This window comes from Phacochoerus africanus, chromosome 9 (genome assembly GCF_016906955.1).
Source record: "Phacochoerus africanus isolate WHEZ1 chromosome 9, ROS_Pafr_v1, whole genome shotgun sequence".
Lineage (NCBI taxonomy): Eukaryota > Metazoa > Chordata > Mammalia > Artiodactyla > Suidae > Phacochoerus > Phacochoerus africanus.
Window position 1 is genome coordinate 117,295,323 of NC_062552.1, and position 12,419 is coordinate 117,307,741.

Here is a 12,419-nt window from a genome sequence, read left to right on the forward strand (position 1 = left end):
TAGGGGTTCCCAGTCTAGGGGTCAAGTCGAAGCTCTAGCTCCCAGCCTATGCCACAGCTCACAACGCTGGATCCCTAACCCACTGAGCAAGATCAGAGGTCGAACCCATGTCCTCAGGGATCCTAGTCAGGTCCGTTACCGCAGAGCCATGATGGGAACTCCCTATTAATGAAATTTTAGATACATAAAATAGTAATTTAGTTATTTGGTCTAAATTATAATTAGCACAAAAGGTAAAATTATCCCTTGATTAAACTTTTTTGGTTTCAAAAGATTAATAACCTTGACTGGCTTCTAAGAATATTCTAAATTCGACTGATATTCTACTTCATAGCAATGGACCAACAAAGGAAAGAGTTGATAAGACAATTTTATTTGAAACTTAACTTTAAACTGAGTTTAACAGTAAAGAGTTATACAGCATTTAGACCACATCTAAATTTATAAATATAAAAGTAAATCTTACTTATCTCCATTGAGGGTCACTGTTCTCATTTTATTTGTAACTTTCAGGGTTAAACATTTGTTACACCCCTCCCCTTTTTTAAAGGAAAAAGTTACTTAGTTTTGATAGGTATTAAAGATAATCCAAAATATATAACTGAGAGTCTACCAAGAGCAAAACCCTGTGCTAGGTTCTTTGAGTGATTCAAATATGACCCCGCTTTTGATTTTGTCTTAGAGTTGATACTGGTTGGTAGAAAAAAGTGAAACATGTACATAGGTTAATTTCAAAACAAGTCAGAATATGTAGAAAACTAAAAGAATAATGAAACGTGTTTGAGAGGTTTGCAGAAAATACTTTAAATTTAGAGCATTTAAGACAAAACAAGGGAAGGAGTATGTGAGTTTGGTCTTAAAGACAAGGGTAGAATTTGGACATTTAATGATCAAAGTCAAAAATATTACAAGACCAAAGAAAAGTGTGAGCAGAGAGTCAGAGGTGAGGAATTTAGAGTTTATACGAAAAACGATTTAAGTTCCAAAATAAAATATGCCATTAAATATTTTAAATATTACATGTTAGACTCAACAATTTCAAAGTTTTTTAGGCACTAAATTTCATTATTGTTAGAGACGTGTAACTTTAGTCACCTGAACGCCATTCCTAAAGCAGATTAATTCACCTATGTGGCATGTTTAACTGAAATCTATATTTACTACTCTGATCTGCTGATAATGGTCTTTAACTTAGCTCTATTACTTCTCTCAGAAGTATATCCAGACTAATTTGCTAAAGAGGAAACAATTACAGGCAGAAGCAAAATGAATTGCCAGTTCAACCAAAGCAAGACCCAAGGAAGAATGTTAACATGGGGACAGTGGAGAGGATGGGAAGAGAGAGGAAGGGATTAGAGTGGGGCAGACAATCAATCATCTTTGCTATTTTGCATTTGTTTCAAGTCACACACTCTTGGAATCTGACCAAGTTGCTAAGGGAAAAAAATTGGGTTATTGCTTTCAGTTATTTCTCTGTTAGATTTTAATTCAATAAAATATAATCACATGCACTGTAACTAAAAATATGGGCAATGAATTTCGGAGTCCATTTTGAAACTAAAATTATAAATAAATTTAATATTTCAAAGACTGAAAATGCATTTTTGATCAATATGAAAAAATAAAACCTGCAGTTTAAAGCACACTTCTGTAAAACATCCTAGACTGGAATATGTGTGTAGATGTTGGTGCTAATTCTGGGCTATTTTCTTCTGAGGTCAACAGTATTTATGACAAGTAAACAGTTCTTACTATAGACCTGAGGGTTGTTAAAGTCCACGAGAAAACCTACAGTTCTCCTAAAGAGTGGATTTTTACTAAAATAATTTATAAATCAATAGTATATTCTCATTGTTCTCACATTTTCAGAGGTTTACACAGTGTATCATGCTAAGGTTATTGTGCAAAGTCAGTGATCAAACACCCGGTCCTTCTTTTGAGGCTCTTCCAATCTAACCAACTACCTATTTCGGAATTTTATACGCTAGTCTTTTTACTATAGGTACTGTTAAGAACTAGGCTTCAAAGCTGTAACCATAGAGGAGTTCCCCCTGTGGCTCAGCAGGTTAAGAACTCGGCAGTGTTTGCTGTTACTGGCAGCACTGCCAATGACTTTCTTCTTTTCCACTAAATGTTGCTGCTCCGACCCTGGTTTCAGAAAGAATTATCTACATTCCCCAATTCTCTGTGTCAACTCTAGGTTCGAAAAGCCTAGGTCATGGAGTTCCTGTTGCAGCTCAGTGGTAACAAACCTGAGTAGTATATCTGAGGATGTGGAGTTGCAGTTCCTCCAACCCCTAGCCTGGGAACTTCCATATGCCATCGTGGGTGTGGCCCTAAAAAGGCAAAGGCGGGGGGGGGGGGGGGGGGGGGGGGGGGGGGGGGGCCCCTAGGTCGTGTGCCGAAGCCCTAATCACAGAGAAGGCTGAGAAAGCAAATACCCGACCTTTGAAGTTTTTACACTGGGAGGTGGGCTCTGCCTTCTATCAAGACCTATGGACAGTGAGGTATTTCCCAAAACTATGAAGGAGTTCTTTACTCTGGGCAGCTGAAAAAAATCAAATAACCGATTAAGATCACTTGTCAGGAGTTCCTGTTGCGGCCCAGCGGGTTACAAACCCTACTAGTATTTCATGAAGATGCAGGTTTGATCCCTGGCCTCCCTCAGTGGGTCAAAGATCTGGTGTTACTGTGAACTGTGGTGTAGGTCGCAGATGTGTCTTGGATCCCGTGTGTGGCTGTGGTGTAGGCTGGCAGCTGCAACTCCGATCTGACCCCTAGCCTGGGGGGTGGTGGTAAAAAAAGCAAAAAAAAAAAAAACACTTGTTCATTTAGGAAAGAATGGTCCACTGGCTATAAAGCCCTCTGTTCTCTGGCTAAGTGCTCTGAAGCAAAGTCTGAGTGGTGACCTCCCCAGGTATTTAATCCTCTAGCTGGCTCACAATTCCCCCACACATATGTGCTTAGTCCCACTCCCCAAAAGGTTCAGCCATGAATCAGGCTCATAGCTGAGAGACTCCTATGAGTTAATGCTTCTATCGCTAGCCTGCTGATTTGTTCCTACAACTAGGCCTCTGTGGCCTCCCACCACCACACCTGGAAAGTGGTTCTCACGCTGCTCCCTCAGCTCACAACACCCAAATTCCTAGGCTTGGGGTTGGAAGAGCTGGTATGAGTCATAACTTCATCACTTACAAGCTTGGGAAAAAGCTAGTTATTAATCTCTCAGCCCTTCCATACTCATGGGTTGTCAGGATAACCAAATGAGAGGACAGTAATGGCCCCTTTGTAGACCAAAATTTTAAGCATGATCTCATTGATAAATTCTCCAGTTCTTCAGACTGTGGCCAATGTAGGTATCTCTGGTTCGTCCGTGCACTGATGTCATGTTTATTTTAAAAATTCTGTAATCAAAGCAGTATATGCTTGTAATTTAAAGAGTCTTATTCTTAGCAGCTATAAAAAGCTTACCCTAACAACGAAACCTCCTGAACTTTTCAGTACCAGCAACCAACAAAGTACCCTAACAATCTCTCTTCCACTCAGTCCTGCTTCCCAGAGGCAACCACACAAGTCTTTGGTTGTTTCTTCTGTTATTTCTCTCTTTATGATTTTAGTAAAATTTTATAAATTGCATTAAATCAACTTTCAGTGTTAAAATTAGGACTATTTAAATATTTCTTACTGCTGAGCCAAGATGTGTATCAGAATTATATTTTCTTCCATATGGTAATTTTTCTTGGAAACATTATTAATTTCCTCTTTTCTCACTTCCTTCATTTTCTATAAACCTATGGCTAATTCCTCATAAATGAACTAAAACATCTGTAACACCTCTTTCAATGTCACTTGCCACTTAATGTTCAAATATTCAGGTAATTGATTTCTTCCTATATATCTCCTTCTTGAACCCTTTCCTCCTCCTAGGCCAGTTTAGACTAGATGCCCACTACACCTAATGCACAGTTTACATCCAGGATTCCCCATTCTTCTTTCTGGTGTTAGACCCCATTTTTTTTTGGATCCCACACTTCGTTCTTGGTTTACTTCGTCATTTACATTTAGTGGAACACATTCTTGGCAACTTTCTGAACAGGGGTATAGGGGAGGTAAGTTTTTTAAGGCAGGACTGAACAATGCATTTATTTAGCCCAGCACTTGATTGAGTTTGGCTAAATACAGACTGGTGTGTTTAAAATAACTTTCCATCAGTTTTTTTGAAGGTACTACATAGTACTCAGTTGCTGGTACTGAAAAGTTCAATACCATTCTGATTCCATATCTTGGATGGAATCAAATCCTTTCCTCTCTGTATCAATATTTTATTTTACTTTACTTTTTGCTTTTTAGGGCCACACCCGCAGCACATGGAGGTTCCCAGGCTAGGGGTCAAATCGGAGCTACAGCTGCCAGCCTACACCACAGCCACAGCAACTGAGATCCAAGCCACGTCTGTGATCTACACCACAGCTAATGGCAATGCTGGATCCTTAACCCACTGAGTGAGGCCAGGGATCGAACCGGTGCCCTCATGGATACTAGCTGGGTTCATTTCCACTGAGCCACAATGGGAACTCCTCTCTGTATTATTTTAGAATCTTCTTTTTCCCTGGTGTTTCCTAGTGAAAGGGATGAAACTTTTTAATACAGACATTCCTTTAGCCAAAAAGAAAGTAAAGGAGGGAGGGAGGGAGGGAGGGAGGAGGGAGGGAGGGAGAGCGAGAGGGAGAAAAAATCCTCTCGTTTGGCAGTATTTCTTACATTATTCCTTAGATACTGTCTTCTCTTCCATTCTCTCTGGTATATACTTCTAAAACCATTATTTAAGATGCTACACTTTCTGGATGAATACTCTAGTTTTATCTGTCTCTCCTGCGTTCTTCTCTGTTGTTTCACTTCCTAGATTTCTTCAACTTTACCTTTCAATTCTTCTATTATGGCTTTTACTTGCAGAAGCTCCTGCTTTTACTTTTACAGAATCCTATATATGTCTCATTTTTTAATAAAATGTTCTTTTATATAAGGATAGTTTGATTCTATTGATGTTTTCTTCTGCTCTCCTCAGTGTCTGTTTCTTCTAGCATTTGTTCTTATTTCTCTCAATTTGGAAGCTTTCCTCAAATGCCCAGTGAGCCCTGGATGCGTTTTTATATTCAAGACTGAGGCAGTAAACAGCTATTTGAAAGCTCTGTTGCACAAGCAGGTTTGATGACTGTAGCCTTCTCTGTAAAACAACTGGAAGGCAAACTGGCTTTTTCCTTGTACAACTCCTGAGCATGATTTCATCATGAAACCTTAAAACAGGTCTATATGCTCTTGGGCTATTCACCACTTCTGGAGCTCCAATTTATTGCTTTGTATCTGTCTGGACTTGGACCAGGGCAGGGGAAGGTCAGGGAGTGACTTTACCATTTAGCTTGGAGGCTTTCGCATAATTCTGGATTTTAACCTTGTGCCTTAGCCCCAACCTTCTTTATAGCTATTTCCAGATTTGGAATCTTTCTAGTTCACTTTCTTTGAAAACAAACCTTATGTCTCTTGTGTTTAGGAGGGAATTGAGAGAACAGATCAGGATTTGCCACCTGGCTGCAAGTTATATTAATTCAAGAACAGACAAATGGGCCATTGAAACAAAAACGAAAACGTACTAATCTCTGCATTCATGGGAGCTTAATAAAGGGTGGAACACATCAGGGAGGGAAATGGATTGTTAAATAGAGGGTACTCAGAAAACCAGCTTACTATGTGGAGTAAAACAAAACCACATCTTTTCCAAAACTATATATCAAGGTGCATTCCAGAGTCAGGGAAAAGGTACAATCACTATTCAGACTCAAAAATCAAATCTCTTTTTAGTTCTATACCATGCTTATCCCTTCTTTCCAGAGTACTTACTACCTCCTGGCCTGAACCACTCAGAAGTTCTGAGAAGTTAATTGACTCTCTTCTCCTTAGGACCCCCTTACAAGCTCTCCTTTCTGGTAAGTCAATAATCAGTTCTTTATCTGCTTTCCTACTTCCAAAAATTTTTAATATCCTTTCTTCTACTGTTGTCTTCTCCATAGAATCTTCGTCCTTGAGGGCTTACATATTTTATTCCTTTACTATAATATTAGGGCTTTGAGGGGGAAAAAAAAGTATATTCACTCTGTAGTGTAGGAAATCAATTAAAATTAAATCTAGTCCTAAAATGCCAGGTCAGTAAGTTGAGGCCTCATTACTTATTAATTCACCTCCCTATAGTGACTGCCTACTTGTCTGAATAAAATACATTCTCAATGCAAGCCAGATATCCTTCCCTTGTATCCACCTGCCAAACCACTCTGGCTGTCTGCCTATATTGCCTCTTTTTTATGATGTTCTTAAAACTATTAAATCACCTCTCCACCTTGAAGGGCATATATAGTAGTCTCAAGGTCTCAGCCTCCCTTGATGGAATGTGTCTCCTTTTAAAATTCTCTCTCTTTCTTGCTCTTTTAGGGCTGCACCTGTGGCATATGGAGGGTTCCAGGCGAGGGGTCAAATTGGAGCTGCAGCTGCCCGCCTATGCCACAGCCACAGCAATGACAGATCCAAGCTGCATCTGTGACTTACACCATAGATCATGGCAATGTCAGAGCCTTAACCCACTAAGCAAGGTAGGGATAGAACCTGCATCCTCATGCATAATAGTAGGGGACCTGAGCCACAATAGGAACTCCTAGGCTTTCATTTTTAAAGTTATATCTAATTTGGAATAAAAGGTAACAGTCATTAATTCATAAACATTTACTGAGTGCCTTCCATTGCCCCAGCCCTGGGGACACAAAGATGAAAACAATATGGTCCCACCCTCAAGGTGCCAAACAATCTTGTCTTATAGCCTTTCTTAACTGGGAGTCCTTGTCTGAATCACAGAACACAGAAAATTATTTCAGTGACTATTTTCTTAATTCTCTAAAATGGCACATAACTAGTACCATGCTGGATGCATGGGAGAGATGCCAATTCATTACGTTATTCATTCATAATCAAAACCTTAAGAGTATCATAGGATTAATCTGCTTGCAGAACTCCGAGAAAAACCAACTGCTGAGTGACAGGCAGATACTTAAAATAGTCTGATAAGTGGTATGCACCAACTCACTAGTGATAAAGTTATGAGAAAATCTTAAAAAACAGTAATTACTTGGAAAAAATCTTTAAAATATTCTCAATACATTGTTTAGTCAATATAATTATAAAATTATTTTAAGTTAGTTTTAGAAAAGACTGTGGTAGTGAACAATACATGTTGTGATGATTATTATATAGTAGCTAACACATACTGAATGCTTACTAGTACTGGGCACTATTCAGATCACTTAGCGTTTCCTTATCATTTTCTTAAATCTTGGTAATCCTACCTTACAGGGGTACTATTCTTATTTTACAAATGAGAAAACAGGGGCTTAGGGGAGATGACTTACTTTAAGGTCAAACAAGTTAGAACATGATAGTAAAAGAGTCAAATCCAGTTTGTCTGGTTCCAGAGCCTGAGCTCTTAAGCTTTATGGTATAAAATCCCTCCCCAAGTGATTAAATATTCTCTTTCCCATGGGAATAAGGTAAAAATTTTGTTGAAGTTATGGTCTGTTATAAACCCTAGTATGAACAGTATAATGGGTATGGGAAAAAGGTAAAGGCTTGCATGACATACCAAAAAACCCCACAAAACACCAAATAACCCAAACTCTATATTTTGAATAATAAAAGAAATCAGAGAGCCATGCACACCTAAATTTAAGGAAATACCTGTTTGCTTGTTTTAAGTAAACAAGATTAAGGTACTGCAAGGAGTGTTGTTTTATATCTTTAAATGTGCTCCAAAAAATACAATTTCTAGGTAAATTATATATATAAAAAGTTTAACTCACTTAACATAAAAGAACTCTAGATTAAGCATCATCCAAGATCCAAGAACTGGCTTACCGTTTTACTTTCCATTGAAAACTTAAAACAACAACAAAACAAAACTATATTAAGGGATGCGTTCCCATTATTTAAAAACACCAAAGTATTTACAATATACATTGATTTCTTATTATTTAAACTTATCAAAAATAAAACCAATTCGAGAAAATAGAGATTATTAGACCTTTTTGATAATGTTGCAACTTTTAAATTTTTCTGTAAAGGTATTTTCTGATAAATTTGGTTTTACAGAATGAAGGTCAAGCTGCTAAGTTATCTTTCATGACATATTTTCCTATAGTTTGATGTCTAAATAGTCTACTATTACTAATAATTTTTGGTTTAATAAGAAAATATTTTAATGATGTTTTGAATAAAACAAAATTAGTACTACTACTACACAGACAATGGTAAAATAATATTTTCTTCTTTTTACAGCTGCACCTGTGGCATATCGAAGTTTCTGGACCAGGGGATGAAGCAGAGCTGTAGCTGCCATCCTACGCCACAGCAATACTGGATCTGAGCCACATCTGCGACCTATGCCGTAGAGCTTGTGGCAATGCCAGACTCTTAACCCACTGAGTGAGGCCAGGGATAGAACACACATCTTTACAGACACTATGTTGAGTTAACCTGCTGAGTCACCAACGGGAACTCCAAGATAAGATTTTAAAAGATTCTTTATGTAACAGAAATTTCAACTTTTTTCACTCATGTTTATCAATGTCTTCTGATAATTTATTTCTACTATTTTATTGTTGACATTGTTATTTAACTGAGGCTTTTATTTCTCAAAGTTCTATTAATCTATTGATTTAGCCACATGGTATACATTATTTTTAAGTTAGAAAAATGTGCTGAGCTTTTCTTATTTAAATTAACATTTGTTACCCAAATCATTAACATTCCAAGTGGTAAATTCTAATGTTCTTTTAGCAAATACTCATCAGCTAAATTTCTCAATTAATTTCATGTCACATAGCTTGTTTTCTTTTAATAAACGGCCACAGAAAGCTGAGTGTGCATTCTGTTAAGGTAGCAAACTCCCTTTGCTCTCCCATGGAAGGTCTCTTTCCAGCTCTGAAGTGTTAAGATGCTAATGTTTACCAACAGATATACATTTTTTAAAAATGGTCACACCCATGACACATGGAGGTTCCCAGGCCAGGAACTGAAGCTAAGCTGCAGCTGTGACAACTCTGGATGCTTTTAACCCACTGTGCTGGGCAGGGGATCGAACCTGAGCCACTGCAGTCAGATTCTTAACCCACTGCACCACTGTGGGAACTCCCTATACAAATTCTTTTAATATAACTTCCATGTGTTTACTTGCCTATACACAAAAATAGTGCTGCTCTAACTTAAAAATTTTAAATTAAATGAAGAAGGTACACAAGTCTAAGCACTAACTGTGCCTTGTACCCTACTGTTGCTTGATGTACAAGCTGAACTTGAAAAGACAGAATATTTTAGCATTTAAATCAGAAACATTGCCCCCAATTCTTTGATTCAAAGAAATTGGTTTCCAAATGGGACGAGCTTCATTTTTGTAATGAATCAATAAGGCATTGAGTGTAAGTATGAGAATCTAAGTTATCCAAGGAGTCTTAGGGCAAGAGTAACCCTGATATCTGGAAAATGGAGCTAGCTCAAAGTTCAAGGGCAGACAGGGTGTTGGTGGGTGGTGATTATATATTCCCACATCTATCATCTTACATTAGGGATGAAAGAGCCTCAAGTCTCAGCTATTGCTTAGTCACTAAGGTTTTTGTTGTTGTTGTTGTTGTTGTTTTTTTTTGTCTTTTTGCCATTTCTAGGGCTGCTCCCATGGCACATGGAGATTCCCAGGCTAGGGGTCCAATTGGAGCTGTAGCTGCCGGCCTATGCCACAGCCACAGCAATGAGGGATCTGAGCCGCGTCTGCAACCTACACCACAGCTCATGGCAACATCGGATCCTTAACCCACTGAGCGAGGCCAGGGATCGAACTGGCAACCTCATGTTTCCTAGTCGGATTCGTTAACCCCTGAGCCACAAGGGGAACTCCCACTTAATCACTAAGATTGAATGCTTGGTTTTAATACCAAATGAAGAGTCACATTAATACTAACCCTTAATTCTGTCTCAGATGTCGTAGCTATAAGATTTGAAGAAACTGACGCTGTCACATCCCAAACACTGAAATCATGGAACATACTGGCTGTGTTTTCAATTTGGAAGACAAACATGTAATTCCAGAAATCAAGATTAAAAGTCAGAATTTCATACCTTGTGCAAGCATGTTAAATTCCAAGAACAGTGCTATGTGGTAAAGTTCCATGGCTTCTTCTGCCCTGGTCATGTTTGGCTTCCCTGCAACGAGAGCCTGAACTTCACTGAGACTCCCCACAGAGGGGCTACAGTGCAAAACGGAGAGGTCCACGATGTCAGTATACATACAGTGTAATATAACTTTCGCATATTTTTTTGGTATAATGGACTCATCTAATATAATTCTTGTGGGAGTCCTCAAAGTTCGGTCTGTGATTTCTTCACCAGTCCGTATCCTCCTTTGTAATAAATTTCGAAAAAATGGGGACCGTGCTGAAATAATAGCCTTGTGAGCTTTGAGCTCTTCATCTAAACAGTTCTGATTTCCACCAAAAGCTTCAACCAGTTCAGAGTCTGAAGAAAAACTAAGGACAACATCATAATAACACATGTATTCAAAGAGTCCACGCATATCTACATCAAGGGAATTTGGTGTTCCAAATTCTTCACTAAGTTGAACGAGGATATCAACATTTTGAAACCTTGAGTCCTCCATTCCAAACTCTCCCGTATAAAGGTAGTGTAACAACGCAGAAAACATGGGCATATCTATACCAGCTGTGTTGATGTCCATTATGATCTCTGCCCCATACTCAGGTGAGGAAGAAAGTAGTGTTTTAAAAAATGGACATCTTGCTGCCAAAATGGCACGATGAACCGGAAAACAAGTTTCTTGAAATATTAAGTCTACATCAGTACAATACTTGTACTCATAAAGATCGGCCATATCTTTCTGTAATGTCCGGGCTTCTGGTCTAGCCAAACTGGCTTGTAGAGAAAGCTCCTTTAAGGCTGAAGTTCCCTCATATTCCTCCACTAACGCATTGACATCTCTAACATCCCACCCAGAGAGGAGTTCGCGCATCTGTTTAGCATGATCTGCAGACCTATTAGATTTTCGACGCTTGATAAACTTCTTTTTGAGGGTGGCAAGGCCAGAGGTTCTCTTTTTTTTGTCTTGTGGTTTCTCATGGCCATGGTCAAGGCTATATAATTTTGATTCACAACCATAGCCTTGCTGAGAATAGGAAGATGTCCCTAAGAAGGAAATTAAACAAATGAAAATTTGTTTTTTTCTTAACATTTTCAACATTAATACATATTTTGTGTGAAACATTTTTACAAACATTTCTGAACCACTGAAATAAAATTGACTTTTGTTTTTATAAAGGAAGATTAAAAAGTTCAAATAAACTCATTTTTATATTAAATAAGAACATGTGACAAACAAAGCAGATTTTTAATTCTAAAAATGCTGTTAGAAAAAAATAAAGATAAAAATGCTATTGGTTCTCTGGCTATCAAGGACCAGATGTCACACACTGTAATCATGGATTTTTGGGAAATAAGAGGCAGATTTGCAAATTAGGAATATTACTTGCATAAAACTGTGAAATGTTTCTTTTTCTTAACTACCAAGGTTACATCTGTACGGGCAAAATAAATAGACCAAGACATAAGAAATATATTTTGCCACTTCCACACCAATGGAGATTGCTAGTTTTCCTAGGGTAACTGTCAATTACAGTTAACACAACCAAAGAAAAGATCAATTGTGCTACAGCTGCTTGGTTAGGATAAAAATCATGTAAGCCAGACTTAATTTGTTGGGAAAATATATGGATGCTGAAGAATATTATCTATAATAACTTTTTCCATAGCTCAATCATCTTTTCATCCAAAAAGACCCCTGAAAACACAATTCTGTTTATATTCACAAAAGAAAATGAAATTATAAAAGCTGAAACAATTACCTATAAAAGTCTGTTGGGCTTGAGAACTTCCCCCTACCCTCGGGGAACATGCGTGAGGATAGTTAGATGCATTAGCACCCATTTTCTTCAGTCACTCAGGCATTCCATCTGCTCGTTCTTCAGAGTATAATCCCAGAGGCCTTTTCGAACTTTCAACCCTGGATCCAGTAGCCTCTTTTCATCCATTTCTTGATATGAAACAAAAATAATTTTATTTTTTCAAATGTACTTCAAATAGCACAGTTAAAAAAAGCAATCTATTGAAAACTGCTTTTATTTGCAAATAATGACATGCTGTCAAGTTCACATGTAAATATTTCATAAAATATAAACATATAAACTTTAATTATGAGTGAGTGTTAGCTGTAATTTTGAGCCATAAAATGTACCAATTATATACTTTCTAAGAAAGTAAAAAGT

General features: G+C 37.8%; 1 protein-coding gene across 2 annotated transcripts in view; it reads right to left on the bottom strand.

Annotated features, from left to right (window-relative positions):
* The window catches only part of BTBD7 (BTB domain containing 7), a 58,832-nt gene extending 46,643 nt beyond the window's left edge, over positions 1-12,189 (bottom strand). Inside the window, exons 1-3 of one of the 2 annotated variants that reach the window (XM_047794683.1) lie at positions 12,000-12,189; positions 10,204-11,283; positions 4,515-5,224 (exon numbers count right to left, since the gene is read on the bottom strand). In XM_047794683.1, the coding sequence (XP_047650639.1) occupies positions 5,154-5,224; positions 10,204-11,283; positions 12,000-12,081 (1,233 nt within the window). In that variant the 5' untranslated portion in view covers positions 12,082-12,189 and the 3' untranslated portion in view covers positions 4,515-5,153. Of the gene's footprint in view, positions 1-4,514; positions 5,225-10,203; positions 11,284-11,999 lie in introns of those variants that run through there. The other variant, XM_047794682.1, reaches the window with a different exon arrangement.
* Between the last annotated feature and the right edge of the window lie 230 nt (positions 12,190-12,419).